General features: G+C 42.3%; 1 protein-coding gene across 2 annotated transcripts in view; it reads left to right on the plus strand.

The window, feature by feature from the left end:
• The window catches only part of LOC123742427 (large neutral amino acids transporter small subunit 3), a 44,308-nt gene extending 27,241 nt beyond the window's left edge, over positions 1 to 17,067 (plus strand). For both annotated transcript variants that reach the window (XM_045716647.2, XM_045716648.2), the window contains exons 6-15: positions 4,571 to 4,663; positions 4,877 to 5,010; positions 5,195 to 5,349; positions 7,122 to 7,268; positions 7,601 to 7,636; positions 7,810 to 7,921; positions 8,513 to 8,642; positions 12,606 to 12,679; positions 13,038 to 13,161; positions 13,412 to 17,067. In XM_045716647.2, coding sequence (XP_045572603.1) covers positions 4,571 to 4,663; positions 4,877 to 5,010; positions 5,195 to 5,349; positions 7,122 to 7,268; positions 7,601 to 7,636; positions 7,810 to 7,921; positions 8,513 to 8,642; positions 12,606 to 12,679; positions 13,038 to 13,161; positions 13,412 to 13,615 — 1,209 coding nt within the window. In that variant the 3' untranslated portion in view covers positions 13,616 to 17,067. The remainder of the gene's footprint in view (positions 1 to 4,570; positions 4,664 to 4,876; positions 5,011 to 5,194; positions 5,350 to 7,121; positions 7,269 to 7,600; positions 7,637 to 7,809; positions 7,922 to 8,512; positions 8,643 to 12,605; positions 12,680 to 13,037; positions 13,162 to 13,411) is intronic.
• Positions 17,068 to 22,789: the final 5,722 nt, after the last annotated feature.

Consider the following 22,789-nt stretch of genomic DNA (forward strand, 5'->3'; position numbering starts at 1 on the left):
GTTATAAACAGGAAGTTTTCCAATGGGAGAGTGGTGCTGACATAGCCTGATGTGATGTATGTTATTATCTGTGTGTCCTTTTTATCCGCATAGGCTGGCACTGGCACAGAGTTGTTGGCACGACGTAGGGGGAAATATTTACAGCTGTTGTGCGTGTCTGTGTGTTGGGCATTACTTCAGCAGCTTCTACTGTGCCACCTGCACAGTTTCTCACACACACACACACACACACACACACACACACACACACACACACACACACACACACACACACATTCACAGCAACAAATGCATTTTTGGCACGCAGACACTCAGTACTTGCACAAAGTCCTCCAACAGAGAAAAGAGGAGGGAGGGAATGAGTGAGGAAAATAACAAGGCATCTACAAGACGACTTGTATGGTATTTGTTTATTCATAACCCCAAATGTACATATTTTCTACCTTTTTCCAAGTTAAACCGTTAGTTTTGCAAAAGTGCCAGCAACCAAAACATCTAAAATCAGCACTGTGATTATTATATGCAGAGTCAGAGGCTGTGAATACAAAGCAAGGCTATTCCCCCTGCCTCAGGCTAGCATGTGTCTCCTAAATCAGCAGAGTAACTGACCTAACACGTGTTGCAATGCTGCGTGTCAGGACCCTCTCCATAAAGATGAACAGCTCATATCACCACCTGGTGTTACTTTCATAGAATTGCATCTTGAGCACTTCCAGTGTCTTCGGGAAGTATTCACACTCCTTTACTTTTCTCACATTTAGTTGTGTTAAATCAAATCAAAGTTTATTAGAGCCTGAATTTAGAGCCTGAATTTAAAATGGATTACATTTTAGATTTTGTGTCACTGATCTACACACAATACCCCATAATGTCAAAGTGGAATTTTGTTTGTAGAATTTGTATTTTTATTTTATAAAAAAATGTAAAGCTGAAATGTCTTGAGTCAATAAGTATTCAACCCCATTGTTATGGCAAACCTAAATAAGTTCAGGAGTAAAAATGTGCTTAACAAATCACATAAATTACATGTTCAATTATAGTGATTAATATGATTTTTGAATGACTACCCCATCTCTGTACCTCGCACATACAATTATCTGCAAGGTCCCTAAATCGAGTAGTGAATTTCAAGCACAGATTCAACCACAAATACCAGGGAGGTTTTTCAAAGCCTCGCAAAGAATGGCACCGATTGGTAGAATTGTAAAAATAAAATAAAAAAGCAGACACTGAATATCCCTTTGAGCATGGTGAAGTTATTAATTACACTTTGGATGATGTATCAATACACCCAGTCTCTACAACGATACAGGTGTGCATCCTAACAGTTGCCGGAGAGGAAGGAAACTGCTCAGGGATTTCACCATGAGGCCAATGGAGATTTAAAACAGTTACGGAGTTTAATGGTTGTGACAGGAGAAAACTGAGGATGGATCAACAACATTGTAGTTACTCCACAACACTAACCTAAATTACAGAGTGAAAAGAAGGAAGCATGAACAGAGTACAAATATACCAAAACATGCATCCTGTTTGCAACAAGGAAATTAAGTAAACATGCAAAAAAAGAAAGGAACTTTTTGTCCTGAATACAAAGTGTTATGTTTGGCGAAAATCCAACACATCACTGAGTACCACTCTTCATATTTTCAAGCATGGTGGTGGCTGCATCATGTTATGGGTATGCTTGTCATCGACAAGGACTAGGGAGTTTTTTGTTGTTGCATAAAAAGATACAAAATACAGCTATAAGCACATGCAAAATCTTAAAGGAAAACCTGGTTCAGTCTGCTTTCCAACAGACACTGGGAGATTAATTCACCTTTCAGCAGGACAATAACCTAAAACACAAGGCCACATCTACGCTGGAGTTGCTTACCAAGACAACGTTGAATGTTCCTGAGTGGCCTAGTTACAGTTTTGACTGAAATCAGCATGGAAATCTATGGAAAGATATGAAAATGGCTGTCTGGCTATGCTCAACAAGGCAATCAAACAAGCTAAGTGTCAGTATAAAGTCAAAGTAGAGTCGCAATTCAACGGCTCAGACACGAGAGGTATGTGGCAGGGTCTACAGTCAATCACGGACTACAGTCAATCACGGACTACAAAAAGAAAACCAGCCCCGTCGCGGACCCCGATGTCTTGCTCCCAGTCAAACTAAACAACTTCTTTGCTCGCTTTGAGGACAACACAGTGCCACCGACACGGCCCGCTACCAAAACCTGCGGGCTCTCCTTCACCGCAGCCAACGTGAGTAAAACCCCGATGTCTTGCTCCCAGTCAAAGTAAACAACTTCTTTGCTCGCTTTGAGGACAACACAGTGCCACCGACACGGCCCGCTACCAAAACCTGCAGGCTCTCCTTCACCGCAGCCAACGTGAGTAAAACATTTAAACGTGTTAACCCTTGCAAGGCTGTCGGCCCAGACGGCATCCCTAGCCGCGTACTCAGAGCATGCTCAGGCCAGCTGGTTGGTGGGTTTACGGACATAAACAATCAATCCTTATCCCAGTCTGCTGTTCCCACATGCTTCAAGAGGGCCACCATTGTTCCTGTTCCCAAGAAAGCTAAGGTAACTCAGCTAAATGACTATCGCCCCGTAGCACTCACTTCCGTCATCATGAAGTGCTTTGAGAGACTAGTCAAGGATAATATCACCTCCACCCTACCTGACACCCTAGACCCACTCCAATGTGCTTACCGCCCCAATAGGTAAACAGACGACGCAATCGCAATCACACTGCAGACTGCCCTAACCTATCTGGACAAGAGGAATACCTATGTAAGAATGTTGTTCATTAACTACAGCTCAGCATTTAACACCATAGTACCCTCCAAACTCGTCATTAAACTCGAGACCCTGGGTCTCGACCCCGCCCTGTGCAACTGGGTCCTGGACTTTCTGACGTGCCGCCCCCAGGTGGTGAGGGTAGGAAACAACATCTCCACCCCGCTGATCCTCAACACTGGGGCCCCACAAGGGTGCGTTCTCAGCCCTCTCCTGTACTCCCTGTTCACCCATGACTGCGTGGCCATGCACGCCTCCAACTCAATCATCAAGTTTGCAGACAACACTACAGTGGTAGGCTTGATTACCAACAACGACGAGATGGCCTACAGGGGGGAGTGTGGTGTCAGAAAAATAACCTCACACTCAATGTCAACAAATCAAAAGAGATGATCGTGGACTTCAGGAAACAGCAGAGGGAGCAGCCCCCTATCCACATCGACGGGACAGTAGTGGAGAAAGTTCCTTGGCGTACACATCACGGACAAATTGAAATGGTCCACCCACACAGACAGCGTGGTGAAGAAGACTCAGCAGCGCCTCTTCAACCTCAGGAGGCTGAAGAAATTTGGCTTGTCACCAAAAACACTCACAAACTTTTACAGATGCACAATCAAGAGCATCCTGTCGGGCTGTATCACCGCCTGGTACGGCAACTGCTCCGCCCACAACCGTAAGGCTCTCCAGAGGGTAGTGAGGTCTGCACAACGCATCACCGGGGGCAAACTACCTGCCCTCCAGGACACATACACTACCCGATGTCACAGGAAGGCCAAAAAGATAATCAAGGACAACAACCACCTGAGCCACTGCCTGTTCACCCCGCTATCATCCAGAAGGTGAGGTCAGTACAGGTGGGACCTAGTCACTTTAAACAATGCCACTTTATATAATGTTTACATACCCTACATTACTCATCTCATATGTATATACTGTACTCTATACCATCTACTGCATCTTGCCTATGCCGTTCGGCCATCGCTCACCCATATATTTATATGTACATATTCTTATTCATTCCTTTACACTTGTGTGTATAAGGTAGTTGTTGTGAAATTGTTAGATCACTTGTTTGATATTACTGCACGGTCGGAACTAGAAGCACAAGCATTTCGCTGCACTCATATTAACATCTGCTAACCATGTGTATGTGACCAATAAAATTTGAACAATCAACTTGACAGAGCTGGAATAATTACAAAAAAAAGAATAATGGGAAAATATTGTACAATCCAGTTGTGCAAAGCTCTTAGAGACTTACCCAAATAGCCTCACAGCTGTAATCACTGCCAAAGGTGCTTCAACAAAGTATTGACTCAGGGGTGTGAATAGATATGTACATTTGATATTTCTGTGTTTCATTTTCAATTTGCAAAAAGTTCTAAAAACATGTTTTCACTTTGTCATTATGGGGTAGTGTGTGTAGATGGGTGAGGAGAAAAACATATATTTAATCCATTTTGAATTCAGGCTGTAACACAACAAAATGTGGAATAAGTCAAGGGTTATGAATACTTTCTGAAGGCACTGTACACGGACTCAACAGTCACTGTGCTCACCCGTGATCTTTCTGTTTCTCTCTCTCTCTTATCTCTCCCTCTCTCTTTCTCTCTCCTCTCTCTCTCTACCTCTTATCTCTGCTTCCCTTCTCTCTTTCTCTCTCTCCCTCTCTTATCTTTCTCTCCCTCTTCTCTCTCTCTCCCTCTCTCTGTCTCTTGCTGTCACCCCTTTCGCTCCCTCTGTCTCCCCCTCTCTCTCTCCTTCTCTCTGTCTCCTAGTTACCCAACATGTTTGGGAACGTGCGCTCCACCATCTTGTCTCTAATGATCGGCTCCTACGCCTCTTCAGCCGTCACGTTCCCTGGAGTCAAGGTAGGACAGTTACTCCTCAGTTCCCTCTGGGAGTTTAGGTCAGTGTTTGTTACAGTAAGCACCTTGTGACAAATGTTGATTGATTGATGGAGGATTCACAGAAAGGCATTACTTTATGGCTTTATTTGATATTGTGATATATTATAGTTGAATTTGCTAACCTCTTTCCCATACTTCTCTCTCTCACTCCCTCCCTCTGTTTCTTCTCTCCAGTTGATCTATGATCTAGGTGTGTCCTTCAGGGTGATCATGTGGGTGTGGTCGGGGCTAGCCGGTCTCGTCTTCCTCAACTGCTTCCTTAATTGGCCGATGGAGGCTTTCCCCGCACCTGAGGAGATCAGCTACACGTCAGTATCCATGACAACGTTACTATCATAACACAACATTACATGACATAACTCTAATGTTATAGACTGTTACGGTAACCCAAATCATTGAATTACAGAGGGGGGAGTTTTTCTTTCTCCATTGCTCCAATTACTCACTCACTTCACTTCACTTCCTTCCCCTTCTCTCTCCTTGCTCCCTCAGCAAGGAGGTGAAGCTGAGTGGCATGGTGATGGATGACAAGGTGACGGGGGACAGATTCTACAGTCATGTGACCACGGTGGGAGAGAAGATGGGTCCGAAGCAGCAGGGGCCAGATCCCTCGTCAGAGCAGCTCCCACCTGGAGAACAGACACAGGGTGAGGAATAGCATAGGATCACAACAAAAATGGTTAGAACCAGATAGAGCTAGTTAAAACTCTCTGGGCTAGGCGGGACGAATTCGTCCCACCTACGCAACAGCCAGTTGAATCCCGTGGCGCGATTTTCAAATACCTTAGAAATACTATTACTTCAATTTCTCAAACATATGACTATTTTACAGCATTTTAAAGACATGACTCTCGTTAATCTAACCACACTGTCCGATTTCAAAAAGGCTTTACAACGAAAGCAAAACATTAGATTATGTCAGCAGAGTACCCAGCCAGAAATAATCAGACACCCATTTTTCAAGCTAGCATATAATGTCACATAAACCCAAACCACAGCTAAATGCAGCACTAACCTTTGATGATCTTCATCAGATGACAACCCTAGGACATTATGTTATACAGTACATGCATGTTTTGTTCAATCAAGTTCATATTTATATCAAAAAACAGCTTTTACATTAGCATGTGACGTTCAGAACTAGCATACCCCCCGCAAACTTCCGGGGAATTTACTAACAATTTACTAAATTACTCACGATAAACGTTCACAAAAAGCATAACAATTACTTTAAGAATTATAGATGCAGAACTCCTCTATGCACTCGATATGTCCGATTTTAAAATAGCTTTTTGGTGAAAGCACATTTTGCAATATTCTAAGTACATAGCCCAGCCATCACGGGCTAGCTATTTAGACACCCAGCAAGTTTAGCCTTCACCAAAATCAGATTTACTATTACAAAAGTTTGATTACCTTTGTTGTCTTCGTCAGAATGCACTCCCAGGACTGCTACTTCAATAACAAATGTTGGTTTGGTCCAAAATAATCCATCGTTATATCCAAATAGCGGCGTTTTGTTCGTGCGTTCCAGACACTATCCAAAATGGTAAATCAGGGTCGAGCGCATGGCGCAATTCGTGACAAAAAAAATCTAAATATTCCATTACCGTACTTCGAAGCATGTCAACCGCTGTTTAAAATCCATTTTTATGCCATTTTTCTCGTAAAAAAGCGATAATATTCTGACCGGGAATCTCCTTTTAGGTAAACAGAGGAAAGAAAACAAAGCTTTCAGTCGACGCGGGCACGAGCCTGAGTCTCACAGTACTGTAACCAGCCACTACCCAAACGCGCTACTTTTTTTCAGCCAGAGCCTGCAAAGCCACGATTCAGCTTTTTGCCGCCTTCTGAGAGCCTATGGCAGCCGTAGGAAGTGTCACGTAACAGCAGAGATTCTTTGTAATGGATAGAGATGGCAAAGAAGGTCAAGAAATGGTCAGACAGGGTACTTCCTGTACAGAATCTTCTCAGGTTTTGACCTGCCATTTGAGTTCTGTTATACTCACAGACACCATTCAAACAGTTTTAGAAACTTTGGAGTGTTTTCTATCCAAAGCCAATAATTATATGCATATTCTAGTTACTGGGCAGGAGTAGTAACCAGATTAAATCGGGTACGTTTTTTATCCAGCCGTGTCAATACTGCCCCCTAGCCCTAACAGGTTAAAGAACCAGTCAGAACTAGACATAACTGCTTAGAACCGGATACAGTTAAATGGAACTGGTCAGAGCTGGTCTTCCAGGGCTTCACTCACCAACCATAATCAATGGACGATATTGAGCTCAACCCTACTATAAAATCTAATATCTGTTCAACTTTTTTATAAAAATGTGTTAACAAATTGACAAAATAACTTACCCAAGTATCATTATCTCATGTTTAATTCTTACCCCCGCCCCTTCTTTCCCCTGACAGGTGGCCCTCCGTTCCGTAGTTCAGTCTGCTCGCCCATCTTCCTGTGGAGTCTCATCACCATGGCGATGACCCAGCTGCGCATCATCTTCTTTATGGGTGCCATGAACAGGATGCTGGAGTTCCTGGTTACCCACGGAGACCCACACCGTAAGGACCAATCACTTGCAACGGTTTTAAGTTGTGGGCACTGTCACATTAGCCTTGTGAAACAAGACTGACTTCGTAATGGCTCACATTTTGTTTCCCATATTAAGTGACGCGAAACAAAATGTGAGCGCAGCGGTCAGCCTGCCACATATCTTAATCTTTATTTTTTGTAAAGTATATTGAGACGCGAAATCTGCTGTAAATAACATATGACTTGAATATCTGTGGCACCGAATGGTCAGTTTTAGGGGAATGGCATCTGTGATTTGTTATGATGTTAGTGGGTGGGAATTTGGGACTTCCATGACTTTCTGTGTGTTTTCTGATTTCAGCCTCTAAGGATCTATTGATGGAGGCAGAGCAACAAGGTGAGAGAACGAGACATTCCATTGGAACCGTGTGTGTGTGTGTGTGTGTTTGTAAATGTGTGCGTGCGTTCAGGTTTGTGAGAGAGAGCGAGAGGGCCTGTGTGTTTTGTACTGTGTATGTGCGCACGTACGTACGCGTGTGTGTTTTCTGACCGTGTGTCTCCTCTCCTCAGTGGGTTTCTACTCGTCAGTGTTTGGCTCCCTGCAGCTGCTCTGCCTCCTCACCTGTCCTCTGATTGGCTACATCATGGACTGGAGGATGAAGGAGTGCGACGTAGACCAGAGGTGTGCGTGTGTGCGTGCACGTGTGTGTGACAGAGAGGGAGTGAGAGCGAAACAGAGAGAGACCAGAACCGAGAGAGAGAGAGAAAGAGAGAGAACATAGGAACTTCGGTTATAAACCACTCATCTCATCCATCATGCTGATTGGACAGTGTTTACACTTACAGCCCACTAAGAAAATCTCTGGGCCCAAGGTATTTTAAACACATTCACCTAGTCATTCCTGCCCCCCTTAGTAAACTGCACGTCCTTGTATGTGCCTATTGGTGCCTGGATGCATTAATACAAAATCACCACTAAGCTGGTGACATAAGCTGTTCATCCGTATGGAGAGATGGACAGCGTTTGACTAATATTGGTCACTCAGCTTTCTTTAAGGGAGAAATAATTCAGAAGAGACCAAGCATGACATGCTGAGAGAGAGCAGGGTTGTGTTCATTAGACATTAACTAAAGAAAACGTTGTAAAATTGTAACTTTCCGTTGCAATTAAAAAAAAAAAAAACAGTTTTCTGTGGCGTTCCCTAATAAACACAACCCTTGGTATTTTCCCGATGATTTTTTATTTTATTTATCCCTGACCTCTTCTCTCCAGCCAACTTGAACCCCCGAAGAGAGACAGGAAGATCCAGAAACTGACCAATGCCATCCGCGCTTTCATCATCACCAACGTTCTACTGGTCATCTTCGGAGTCATCCAGATGCTAGACAACCTGCCTGTACAGGTAAGAAGATAGCCACATGACCCAACCCCTACCTTACCTGGGGTGCGTTCGGCAGGACACCAGACGGTGATACAGCCCGACAGGATGCTCTCGATTGTGCATCTGTAAAAGTTTGAGTGTTTTAGATGACAAACCAAATTTCTTCAGCCTCCTGAGGTTGAAGAGGCGCTGTTGTGCCTTCTTCACCATGCTGTCTGTGTGGGTGGACCATTTCAGTTTGTCCGTGAGGTGTACGCCCAGGAACTAAAAAACTTTCCACCTTCTCCACTATAACACCTACTCATTCATATATTTTTTGTACTATTTTCTACATTGTAGAATAATAGTGAAGACATCAAAGCTATGAAATAACACATATGGAATCATGTAGTAACCAAAAAAGTGTTAAACAAATTAAAATATGTTTTATATTTGAGAAAATCTTCAAATAGCCACCCTTTGCCTTGATGACAGCTTTGCACACTCTTGGCCGCAAATAAGAAAATGGTACTGTCTTGTTTGCGTATATAAGGAATTTGAAATTATTCATACTTTTACTTTTGATATTTAAGTACATTTTAGCAATTACATTTACTTTTGATATTTAAGTATATTTAAAAACAAATACAAATACTTTTACCCAAGTAGTATTTTACTGGGTGACTTTCATTTTTACCTTAATAGAAAGTGACTCAAGTATCTTTACTTTTACTCAAGTATGCCAATTGGGTACTTTTTCCACCACTGAACGGGGGCTAATGACTTTAGAACAGGAGCTAATGACGGTTTCGCCCAGTGATGTAGTTGAGTCACTAAACCTTGAGTCCGAATTGAGGTGGAAATACTCTGGGTAGCCATTTGATTAGATGTTGACGAGTTTTATGGCTTGGGGGTAGAAGCTGTTTAGAAGCCTCTTGGACCTAGACTTGGCACTCCGGTATCGCTTGCCATGCGGTAGCAGAGAGAACAGTCTATGACTGGGGTGGTTGGAGTCTTAGACCATTTTTAGGGCCTTCCTCTGACACCGCCTGGTATAGAGGTCCTGGATGGCTTGCGGTCAGAGGTCGAGCAGTGATGCAACCAGTCAGGATGTTCTCGATGGTGCAGCTGTAGAATCTTTTGAGGATCTGAGGACCCATGCCAATTTTTTTCAGTCTCCTGAGGTTTTGTCGTGCCCTCTTCACGACTGTCTTGGTGTGCTTGGACCATGTTAGTTTGTTGGTGATGTGGACACCAAGGAACTTGAAGCTCTCAACCTGCTCTACTACAGCCCTGTCAATGAGCATGGGGGCATGCTCGGTCCTCCTTTTCTTGTAGTCCACAATCATATCCTTTGTCTTGATCACATTGAGGGAGAGGTTGTTGTCCTGGCACCACATGGCCAGGTCTCTGACTTCCTCCCTATAGGCTGTCTCGTCTGTGATCATGCCTACCACTGTTGTGTCATCCGGAAAACTTAATGATGGTGTTGGAGTGCCTGGCCACGCAGTCTTGGGTGAACAGGGAGTACAGGAGGGGACTGAGCCTCACCCCTGAGGGGCCCCTGTGTTGAGGATCAGCGTGGCGGATGTGTTGTTTCCTACCCTTACCACCTGGGAGAGGCCCATCAGGAAGTCCAGGATCCAGTTGCAGAGGGAGGTGTTTAGTCCCAGGGTTCTTAGCTTTGTGATGAGCTTTGAGGGCACTATGGTGTTGAATGCTGAGTTGAAGTTAATGAATAGCATTCTCACATAGGGGCTCCTTTTGTCCAGGTGGGAAAGGGCAGTGTGGAGTGCAATAGAGATTGCATCATCTGTGGATCTGTTAGGGCGGTATGCAAATTGGAGTGGGTCTAGGGTTTCTGGGATAATGGTGTTGATGTGAGCCATGACCAGCCTTTCGAAGCACTTCATGCCTACAGACGTGAGTGCTACGGGTCGGTAGTCATTTAGGCGGGTTTCCTTAGTGTTCTTGGGCACAGGGACTATGGTGGTCTGCTTGAAACACGTTGGTATTACAGACTCAATCAGGGACATGTTGAAAATGTCAGTGAAGACACTTGCCAGTTGGTCAGCGCATGCTCGGAGTACACGTCCTGGTAATCCGTCTGGCCATGCGGCCTTGTGAATGTTGACCTGTTTAAAGGTCTTACTCACATCAGCTGCGGAGAGCGTGATCACACAGTTGTCCGGAACAGCTGATGCTGTCATGCATGTTTCAGTGTTACTTGCCTCGAAGCGAGCATAGAAGTAATTTAGCTCGTCCGCCAGGCTTGTGTCACTGGTCAGCTCTCGGCTGTGCTTCCCTTTGTAGTCTGTAATAGTTTGCAAGCATTGCCACATGCGTCGGACGCCTCACAAGTCCTCAAGTGGCAGCTTCATTAAATAGTACCCGTCTCAACATCAACAGTGAAGAGGCGACTCTGCGATGCTGGCCTTCTAGACAGAGTTTCTCTGTCCAGTGTCTGTTCTTTTGCCCATCTTAATCTTTTATTTTTATTGGCCAGTCTGAGATATGGCTTTTTCTTTGCAACTCTTTCTGGAAGGCCAGCATCCTGGAGTCACCTCTTCACTGTTGATGTTGAGACTGGTGTTTTGCGGGTACTATTTAATGAAACTAGACACACTAATGTACTTGTCCTCTTTCTATTCTGGTTAGAGCCAGTTTGCACTGTTCTGTGAAGGGAGTACTACACAGCATTGTACGAGATCTTTAGTATCGTGGCAATTTCTCGCACGGAATAGCCTTCATTTCTCAGAACAAGAATAGACTGACGAGTTTCAGAAGAATGTTCTTTGTTTCTGGCCATTTTGAGCCTGTAATCAAACCCAAAAATGCTGATGCTCCAAATACACAACTGGTCTAAATAAGGTCAGCTTAATTGCTTCTTTAATCAGGACAACAGTATTCAGCTGTGCTAATATAATTGCAAAAGGGTTTTCTAATGATCAATTAGCCTTTTAAAATTATAAACTTGGATTAGCTAACACAACGTGCCATTGGAACACAGGAGTGATGGTTGCTGATAATGGGCCTCTGTACGCCTATGTAGATGTTCCATAAAAGAAATCAGCCGTTTCCAGCTACAATAGCAAGTTACAACATTAACAATGTCTACACTGTATTTCTGATCAATTTGATGTTATTTTAATGGACAAAAAAAATGTGCTTTTCTTTCAAAAACAATGACATTTCTAAGTGACACCAAACTTTTGAATGGTGGTGTATAATCGGAGGCGGAGCCTGAGTGGAGGCTGTGTTTGCTGGGTGTGATGTGTCCACACTGCTTATCAGAACCACGCTGCACATCTGTACTGCTAATATTAATTGTCGTTATCACTGAAAAGCTCTCAATCTCTCCAAAAACTATTGTCCAGTCCACTTAGAAGTCAGATTTTAGTCAAAGATAATTTCATCTTGTCTCGTTTTAGTCAACTGAAATGAAAAATAATTTTTCTTTACTTGTAGTTTTTTCTGGGTCTATTTAGTCAGTTATAGTGTCACTGAAAAATAGGTGTTTTTATGATTTATTTTAGTCACTATTTCTGTTGACGAAATTAACACTGCTACAGGTTCTTAGATTGTGTATCTTTGGTTTGCTGTAACCAAATAAAACCCATCCCTACACTTTGGAGTTTTAAGGCAAACCTTAAGAAAATATGAATGCTTTAAGACAGAACAGGCTAAGAGAAAGTATAATAGTATTAATGAATGTTATTGGTCTATTTGATTTCGATTGATGCGATTATGTCTTTTTTTGTGGATATATTTAGTTTCATGCATTTTCAAGAGGACCACAATGGAACTTGTTTGTGTTATCCTTGATGATTTTGAAATGCAGCAGTATCCACGTGTGGTTTTATTGTGTTTTTAAATGGCCAAATAAAATAAACTAATTCTCTCCCTCTCCATCCCCCTATCCTTTTATTTTCCTACGACCCCACTTTATTTTCCTACTACCCCACTTGATCTATCTCTCTCTCTTTCTTTTTCCCTCCCTCCCAGATAATTTCCTTCATCGTCCACACCATGGTCAGAGGTTTCGTCCACTCCTGTGCTGGAGGACTCTATGCTGCTGTGTAAGTACATTACGACGTCAACTAAACACATTGTTGGACTTTTGCTTTCCAGCATATTACACCCACGCTATGATCGTCTCAGTAAGATTCGTAGGTGTGTGTGTGTGTGTCAAGAGTTTTGAGAATTGTTTGTTACACAATTTGGAAAACAGTGTTACATATCAATAGCAGTTACAAGCTAAATTATTGGATACAATTCACAAATGTCACAAATTGGCACAAACACAAAAAAATACAACTTTAAAAGATGCATTATCTTAACAAAACATTGGTGCTACAGTTAAGGTGTCTGTTTTGGTGAGGTATGGCACAGTCAGTTTTGATTGGAGAGGTAACCATTACATTCCGCCCCTTCCAGATATCCGTCCAATCACTTTGGGACATTGACGGGGATGCAGTCGATGATCAGCGCGTTGTTCGCTCTCCTCCAGCAGCCTCTCTTCGTCATCATGGTGGGACACCTGGGAGGAGACCCCTACTGGGTGAGGCCACACACAAACACGCACGGAGAGCATACACACACACAGATCACATACATGCAGACACACATGGCACACACCCACATGATGACACTAGTACTTTGCCACTGTACTACTGAGATTGTAAGGCAAATTAATTAAAACTGATTCATGTGAATGGACAGAAACAGAAAATTGAGGCAATAAGATTTATTAGAAAAGTATGTCTCAAACATGTTCTTTCTCTGACTTAACTCTATCCTCCAATCAACAGATCAACCTGAGCCTGCTCATTGCCTCATTGGCTGGATTCCTGTTGCCCGGATACCTGATCTATCACCGTAGAAACCTGATGCGAGAGAAGGTGGAGAAGCGTGAGAGGGAGGCCGCTAACCAATCAGAAAGAGAGAGAGAAACCTTACGGCAATCAGAAAATGGCCATACCAAAAACCATACTAATGGACATCTCAGCAATTAAGCCTAAGAATCTCGACCGCACTAACAGTCAAATATCATAGTCGTTAATTGTAAAATATCATTATAGACCATCGTCATGATGATGACATTGATGGTTGTCATTTTCAACAAGGACAGTGATGACGATGTTGTGCATTGGAGTTTGGACTTGGGTCCATGTCACCCTTAAGCCCTTTTTAATTTGACATCAAAATATACACTCAATATACTCATTAGTGTTTTAAGTAGGACATGCCAAAGAAATCCTAAAATATACATTTAACTCTTATTTATTTTAATTAAAAACATGGAAATCGAGGTTCGGCAATTCAATAACTAAGCAATAATATTTACAATGACCATAAATTCCATGAAGGTTATTAGTACCATTTCAGGTCACCCTTCAACCAACCGGAAGCACAGCTCTCAGTGTTCTGTAGTAGACAGAAACTGGATCTCTTTCGCCATCAGATTGGCTGGTGTAACATTGAACTACCTCCCCCACCACACTACAGTCACTTCTTTTATTTAGGCCTAGCAGCCAGTCTGGTAGTAATATTTTATCAGTGTTTGTTTGTCTTTCCCGGTTCCCTCCCTGTATCTATACTTATCTTTATTTTGTCTGTACATCCAGCGGAGAATACAGATTAGGAGGAGACAAAGTGGGAATGGTGGTGAAAGGGAACCTAAGTTTCCAAATCCATGTGCCTAGACCACCAGCCCATGGGGCCTGCACATCCCTATTATTTTGACTATCAATCTGCACCTGCAATCTTTCCCCGTGTCCCCTTCTTTATGTCCATGTCAGACCTGTCATTGTAAGTCCACCTGCAATCTTTCCCCGTGCCCCCTTCTTTATGTCCATGTCAGACCTGTCATTGTAAATCCACCTGCAATCATTCTCCGTGCCCCAGTCTTTATGTCCATGTCCAAGTCCACTAAGTACTATGCCCACTTGGTCAAGTCTACGGCTGTGTCTGAAGTGGCACCCTATATAGTGCACTACTTTTAACCAGGGCCCATAGGGTAAAAGTTTGGACACACCCTGGGTCACTACCGCTATGTCCCTGTGTTCATCCCAGAGTTAGTATTTGAATATCTCCGTGCATCACAATGTGTCCACCCGAAATGTGGGATTGAGTCCCAAATGTAACCCTATTTCCTATATAGTGCACTACTTTTGACCAGAACCATATGGGCCCTGTTCAAAGGCAGTATACTACATAGGAAATCGGGTGCCATGTGGGACTCAACCTAGGTTTTGAGATGACATCATCATCCATTGTCATTTCAGCCAATCATAGCTAGGTTCAGGACAGTGGTACGGTGTGTGAGGTGTTGTGCAGGCACAGCCTAGTTTGTAACAATATTGATGGAATTTTGTTTTTAGAGAATCATGTTATTGGATTTGTTGCATTTCATGAAATTGGAACGTGAAATGTCTGTGTAGTTATATAGAAATGCCAAATCGGTACCTATTTCTGAAACCTTTAAGGTCAGCTATTACACGTGAGCTTTTACGGAGAGCTGTAGATTAGTTTTACAAAAAAGTATTTATTTGTTTAAACGTGGGAAAGAAAGAGCACTTGTCGAAAGCTGATTCAATCTGGAGAACCAACCAACCAACCAACCAACCATCTTGAAATTTTATACAGTATTTACAGTTAACAGTACCGTATGAGAGAAAAATCATATACAGATGTGTTGCTCAAATCAACTCCAAAAGCTGGTTGAATCTGATCAACCAACAGTCTTCAGTGTTTAAAAACATTATTTACAGTCAACAATACTGTGAGGTCAAATAAAACAGTATTTACAGTTAACAGTACTGTATGAGGTCAAATAAAACAGTATTTACAGTTAACAGTACTGTATGAGGTCAAATAAAACAGTATTTACAGTTAACAGTACTGTATAAGGTCAAATATAACAGTATTTACAGTTAACAGTACTGTATAAGGTCAAATATAACAGTACTGTATGAAGTAAGATGGATGCACCTGAACCCCAATATCACTGTCCCCATGACAACGACAGTAGAACCACCCCATTGGAGCAGGGCTTCATTTAGCAGGTACATTGTGGCTGCTAGGCTATTTATGTAGGGTACAGAACATCCCAAATGGCACCCTATTCCTTATATAGTGCACTACTTTTGACCAGAGCCCTATGGGGGCTATGGTCAAAAGTAATGCACTATATAGGGTATGGGGTGCCATTTGTGATGGAGACATAGTGTGTATGATGTAGTAGCGCTTGAATCTAAAAGATAATACTGTAATGTAATAATGAGTTGAATTATTCATAAATGAAATGTGTGTGCTTTATTGTAAGTGCCTGGGAATCAAGTCTTTTTTTGTGCTAGCCTGGTCCCAGATCTGTTTGTTCTCTTGCCAACTCCATTGCTCATTGTCAAGCCAAACATGGGATGACAATAAGTGAAAAGAAGTTGACATGATAGCACGAACAGACTGGCACTCGGACTACTTTTGTGCCCATTCCCACAAAGAACAATGTAGCGGTATGTGTAGTACCTATAGTGCCTGAAATGCACTATGAGAATGTAAAGCCATAGTTTTGCTGCATATGCTTGTTGGATGTTTTCTCATCTTTTTAAGACTTGAGAGTTGCTTTGCTATTTATTTGATTTGCGCATCCGAAAAAGAACTGTTGGTTCATCCACATCACAGTTGCTCTCCAACTATGCCTCTCAGAGTAGGAGTGGTGATCTAGGATCAGTTTTGCCGTTTAGATCATAATGAATTAGATAACATGGACAGGGGGGGACCTGATCCTAGATCAGTACTGCTACTCTGAGATGCTTTAAGAATACAGCAACTTTCACATATTTCCACCGCTGTGTGTGAGAACATCCATTATTATCACTGATCTTATAACATTTGTAATAATAAGATCATATTATGCGGGCAATGTGGTGAAGAGAATGTAAGAGGATCCAAAACAATGTATTATAAATAGGCTATGAATAGAAAATGTAATATTTAAAGACATGCTCCGGAACTTTGACGACAAAGAAGTATTTTTTTCAACCTCCCGCTTTGGGTTGGATGTGTCAATGTGTAGTTCATACATGCATAATTACTGTCTTACCTCAATTAGCGCCTAAATCCAAAGTTTGAAAACGACTGTTTTCTGGAAGCTGTGTGGCGCCATTTTCCATACTTTTTCACCCACGTGGGAAAGCCCCCTAGCAATTCGAGGTTCAGCCAATGAGCTTTTAGCCCCTCGCCATTTGAGTGACAGTTAGCGAGAGAGCGAGCAATGACGTGGTGCACATATCTGCACATATGTGACGTAGTACGCAATTTCTGGGGACCACTTTTGGCTCGTGAGCATTACTTTCAGAACTACTGGCTAAAAAGTATACACAAGTACCGGAGAATCTCTTTAAGTGATTTCACTGATGTTTTTGGGGTGCTTCTCTTTGTGAAGTAATAAATGAACAGATTTCAACATGCGAGCCTGTATTTTATTGGTTTTATAGTGAACACGACCCAGGTGTGTGTCATTAGGTCATTCCTTGGCTGAGGGATTACAGACCGACTCTACAGAGTCCAAACATGGCTGGTGAGTAACCTGCTCAAACTGTATTTTTCTACCTGTAAAGTGTATTTTTCTACCTGTAAAGATAAGGGTGTAACCGAAGCCTACATCAACAGGGCAAGGTGAAGTGTCTTTTAGTTAGTAAGAAGTGGCAAGGACGTAAGGAGTCTTGCAGTAGAAATTGACCCGATCCTAGATCTGTGTCGAAGGGCAACTTGTAGTCTACCTGGAGTGGGACGCAAACTGCAGATACCTTTTCTTTGCAATCGTGACTTACACTGAAAGAGAAGGACGCATTAGATCAGGGGTTGTAAATCAGCCCATTCTTTCTCAACCTCGTTCCCAGTCTCAATTGCTACCGCATAAAGAGTCGACTTGTAGACAAGATTCATTCTTTTTTTATCTTTTATTTAGTGAGAGTCCAACGTTGTCAGTTTAGGGTCCAGAGAGTTGAAATGCAAAGACACATTTTCTGTGAAATCACGTGACGGTCATAGAGATGGGGTACAACGTTAGTCATAACAGTAACATTGTTTACTATCTTCAAATATGTTCTTTAATATTTGATACAGGCTTTGCTATCTCCACCTCTGCCCATAAACCCTCCTGTAGGTTGAGGCCTCCCTGTGGATTCTGGCGCATCACCCTCCACTCCAAATCTTATTCCCTCAGTTTATTGAATAAACTGCCAAATTCCATGCGTGAATTGTGGCTAAGAAGGACCTTTGTCTTGTTGTGTAACGTAATAAAGTGCCCACTAACACATGGCAACAACGACCAAGAATGTAACATTTACATTATCATGAGAAGTAAGAGCTACAACAATTAAAATTGGGCTTGGAATAGTAGATTCACGTCCCTGAATTTTTTTTTCAAATGGGACCTTCAGTAGTACTTTTGCTGCAGCATGGGACATTGTTAACATAACAAACTCTCTCACAGGGTGACTCCAAGCGCAAAGGTCATTAGCAAGCATCTAAAATGTAATATATAGTGCATTCGGGAAGTATTCAGACCCTTTAAGTTTTTCCACATTGTGTTATATTACAGCCTTATTCTAAAATGGATTAAATGAATTGTTTTATTCGTCAATCTACACGCAATACCCCATAATGACAAAAACAGATACCTTATTTACATTAGTATTCAGACCCTTTGCTATGAGACTTGAAATTTAGCGCAGGTGCATTCTGTTTCCATTTCACATCATTGAGATGTTTCTACAAATTGATTGGAGTCCACCTGTGGTATATTCAATTGATTGCACATGATTTGGAAAGGCACACACCTGTGTACGAGGTCCCACAGTTGACAGTGAATGTCAGAGCAAAACCAAGCCATGAGGTCGAAGGAATTGTCCGTAGAGCTCCGAGACAGTATTGTGTCGAGGCACAGATCTGGGGAAGCATACCAAAACATTTCTGAGGCATTGAAAGGTCCCCAAGAACACAGTGGCCTCCATCATTCTTAAATGGAAGAAGTTTGGAACCACCAAGACTCTTCTTAGAGCTGGCAGCCCAGCCAAACTGAGCAATCGGGGTGAAGGGTCTTGATCAGGGAGGTGACCAAGAACCTGATGGTCACTCTGACGGAGCTCCAGAGTTCCTCTTTGGAGATGGGAGAATCTTCCAGAAGGACAACCATCTCTGCAGCACTCCACCATTCTGGCCTTTATGATAGAGTGGCCAGACGGAAACTACTCCTCAGTAAAAGGCACCTAAAGACACCTCAGACCATGAGAAACAAGATTCTCTGGTCTGATGAAACCAAGATTGAACTCTTTGGCCTGAATGCCAAGTGTCACATCTGGAGGAAACCTGGCACCATCTTTACGGTGAAGCCTGGTGGTGGCAGCATGCTGTGGGGATGTTTTTCAGCGGCAGGGACTGAGAGACTAGTCAGGATCGACGGAAAGATGAACAGAGCAAAGTACAGTGAGATCCTGGATGAAAACCTCCAGAGCGCTCAGGGCAATGACCCTAAGCAAACAGTCAAGACAATGCAGGAGTGGCAATGGGACAAGTCTTTGAATGTCCTTGAGTGGCACGGCCAGTCCGGACTTGAACCCGATCGAACATCTCTAGAGTCACCTGAAATTAGCTGTGCAGCGACGCTCCCCATCCAACCTGACAGAGCTTGAGAGGATCTGCGGAGAAGAATGGGAGAAACCTCTTAAATACAGGTGTGTCAAGCTTGTAGCATCATACCCAAGCAGCCGTGCTACTCCCGCTGATATGCCGTTTTCCTCACACAACCCAACCGCCCTTCTCTAGACCGGCAACACTACAGCTGCCAGTCATAGCCAGTGGCATACCTACTCCCTGTTGCCACTTATTTTTATATATATATTATGTATATGTATGTATATGTGTGTATTATTTAAGATACATTGAATGTCCATTTGAAAAAGATTTGTTGAAAAGTACAGTAAATAATTGTGTGTGTGCAAAATATATCCGATAACGAGGGCCAGTCCTGGTCGCCTGGATGCAATGGTGACATCAAATCAAATTTTATTGTCATGTACACTACCGGTCAAAAGTTTTAGAACACCTACTCATTCAAGGGTTTTCCTTTATTTTGACTATTTTCTACATTGTAGATGTCACGCCCTGGCCATAGAGGGTTTTATTCTCTATTTTGGTTAGGCCAGGGTGTGACTAGGGTGGGCATTCTATGTCCTTTTTTCTATGTTTTGTATTTCTTTGTTTTGGCCTGGTATGGCTGTCAATCAGGGACAGCTGTACATCGTTGTCGCTGATTGGGAGCCATACTTAGGTAGCCTGTTTTCCTTTGGGTTTTGTGGGTGGTTAATTTCTGTTTTGTATATCTTACCTGACAGAACTGTTTGGCTGTCGTTATTGGTTTCTTTGTTTCAGTGTTCAGATCAAAATAAATACATGATGAGCACTAACCACGCTGCGCCTTGGTCTACTCCCTTCAACAGCCATTACAGTAGAATAATAGTGAAGATATCAAAACTATGAAATAACACAAATGGAATCATCTATTAACCAAAAGTGTTAAACAAATCAAAATATATTTTATAGATTCTTCAAATAACCACCCTTTGCCTTGATGACAGCTTTGCACACTCTTGGCATTCTCTCAACCAGCTTCCAGGTAGTCACCTGGAATGCATTTCAATTAACAGGTGTGCAAATAAATAAAACATAAAACCTAAAGCTGGGGACTTGACATACTGACTCTACAGAACCTGAACATGGATGGTGAGTAACTGAACAAAAATATGAATGCAGTATTGTTCCCATGTTTCATGAGCTGAAGTAAAAGATCCCAGAAATGTTCCATACTCACAAAAAGCTTATTCTTAGTTTATTTCTCTAAAGTGTTTTCACCCCTGTTAGTAAGCATTTCTCCTTTGCCAAGATAATCCATCCACCTGACAGGGGTGGCATATCAAGAAGCTGATTATCCAGCATGATTATTGTGCTGGGGACAATAAAAGGCCACTCTACTTTGTCACACAATGCCATCAATGTCTCAAGTTTTGTGCAATTAAATTGCTGACTGCAGGAATGTCCAGAGCTATTGCCAGAGAATTGAATGTTAATTTCTCTACCATAAGCAGCCTAAAGTTGTTTTAGAGAATTTGTCAGTACATCCATCTGGCCTCATAACCGCAGACCAGGTGTAACCACGCCAGCCCAGGACCTCCACATCCAGCTTCTTCACCTGTGGGATTGTCTGATACCAACCAACCGGACAGCTGATGAAACTGTCAGAAACTGTCTCAGGGAAGCTCATCTGCGTGCTCGTCGTCCTCAACAGGGTCTTGACCTGACTGCAGTTCTGCGTCGTAACTGACTTCAGTGGGCAAATGCTCACCTTCAATGGCCACTGGCATGCTGTAACAGTGAGTAGTTAAGCACAAGCATTTACTGGATTTGAAGGATTAAAAATAAAAAAATGGCCGTCTTATCATTCCATCTCACTATTACATTTAAATGTTTTATACACATCTAAATATAAGTACAAACCGAAAGAAAGAAAAACATGGTAGAGAAACTATCAGTAATAAGGTCCTCAAAGAGCTTTCTAAATTGCCCTAGAGGCACCAAAACATCAAATTTAAGAACATTTGGGAGATTCTTTCATGAATAAGATTCTTTCACGAAGTCAGTAAAGGAATTTCCAGAGTTAACCATCCCTGAGACTGGGTGTGGTAACTCGTATGTCTAAAGTTTAGTACAGATGTTAGATACAGTTGGACTTTTTTGTAAAATAGCTTTTTTAAATGAAAACCTAGCAATTTATCAACTTATGTGACATCAAAGAGGGCCAACCAACTTTCTAGTAGAGAATGCAGTGATGAATACTAAAACTATCACCTGCAATAAAGTGCAGTAAGTTATGATAAACTGCATTTAATGGCTTTAATGAAGTGGCAACTGTGTTCATATAGATGATGTCGCCTGAACATGGATGGTGAGTAACCTTCTGTATTAAGACAGAAATGGGAACTTACCTTTTACAGGAAGAAAAATTAGGGGTGTAACATAAGGCTACAACAACAGGGTGAAGTCAAGTGTCTTTTAGTTAATAAGAAGTCCCGTGGTCGCAAGGACACAAGGAGTCTTGCAGTAGAAACTGACCTAAGATGAGTTGTGTTTCCTCCCCAAATGGTTTTTAGGTAGGTATTGGCATTGCGTAAACTGAGCCTAGATCTGTGTCTAAGGGCAAATTGTAGTCTGCCTGGAGTGGGACGCAAACTGTAGATACCTTTTTTTTGCAATCATGCGACTAAGACGCCGTTAGTCTTTCAGTCACCCACGTGGGTAGAACCAATGAGGAGATGGTACGTGAGTATCTGCTTCTATAAACCAATGAGGAGATGGGAGAGGCAGGACTTAACACACATTTTCTATGAAATCACGTGACTTACACTCAGAGATGCTCTTTAATATTTGATACAGGCTTTGCTATCTCCACCTCTGCTCATAAACTCTCCTGAAGGCTAATGCCTCGCTGTGTGTTCTGGCCCCTCACCCTCCAAATCTTATTCTGTCTATTTATTAAATAAACTGCCAAATTCCATACATGAATTGACCCTAGCAATTACTTTAGTGTCACGTCCTGACCATAGTAAGAGGTTATTTTCTATGGTAGAGTAGGTCAGGGCGTGACAGGGGGTGTTTTTCTATGTTTTGTATTTCTATGTTAAGTTCTAGTTTTTCTATTTCTATGTTGGGTTTTTTGGGGGTTGATCTCCAATTGGAAGCAGCTGGTCCTTGTTGTCTGTAATTAGAGATCATATTTAAGTAGGGGTTTTTCTTCCTGGGTTTTGTGGGTTGTTATATTTTGAGTAGTGTTTGTTTCGCTCTGTGTCACGTTTTGTTATTTGTGTATTGCAAAGTTTCACGGATTTAATAAAATGTGGAACTACAACCACGCTGCACTTTGGTCCGATCCTTTCGACAACCGTGACATTTAGTCTTGTTGTGTAATGTAATAGTGTCCTCCAATACATGGCAATAACTACCAAGGATGTAACAAATACATTATCATGAGCAGTAAGAGCTACAACCATTCAAATTGGACTCTGAAGAGTAGATTCACGTCCCTGAAAAATTTGACCTTCAGTAGTACAGTCGTGGCCAAAAGTTGAGAA

Source organism: Salmo salar, chromosome 04, assembly GCF_965601325.2.
Source record: "Salmo salar chromosome 04, fSalSal1, whole genome shotgun sequence".
In the NCBI taxonomy this organism is placed as follows: Eukaryota; Metazoa; Chordata; class Actinopteri; order Salmoniformes; family Salmonidae; genus Salmo; species Salmo salar.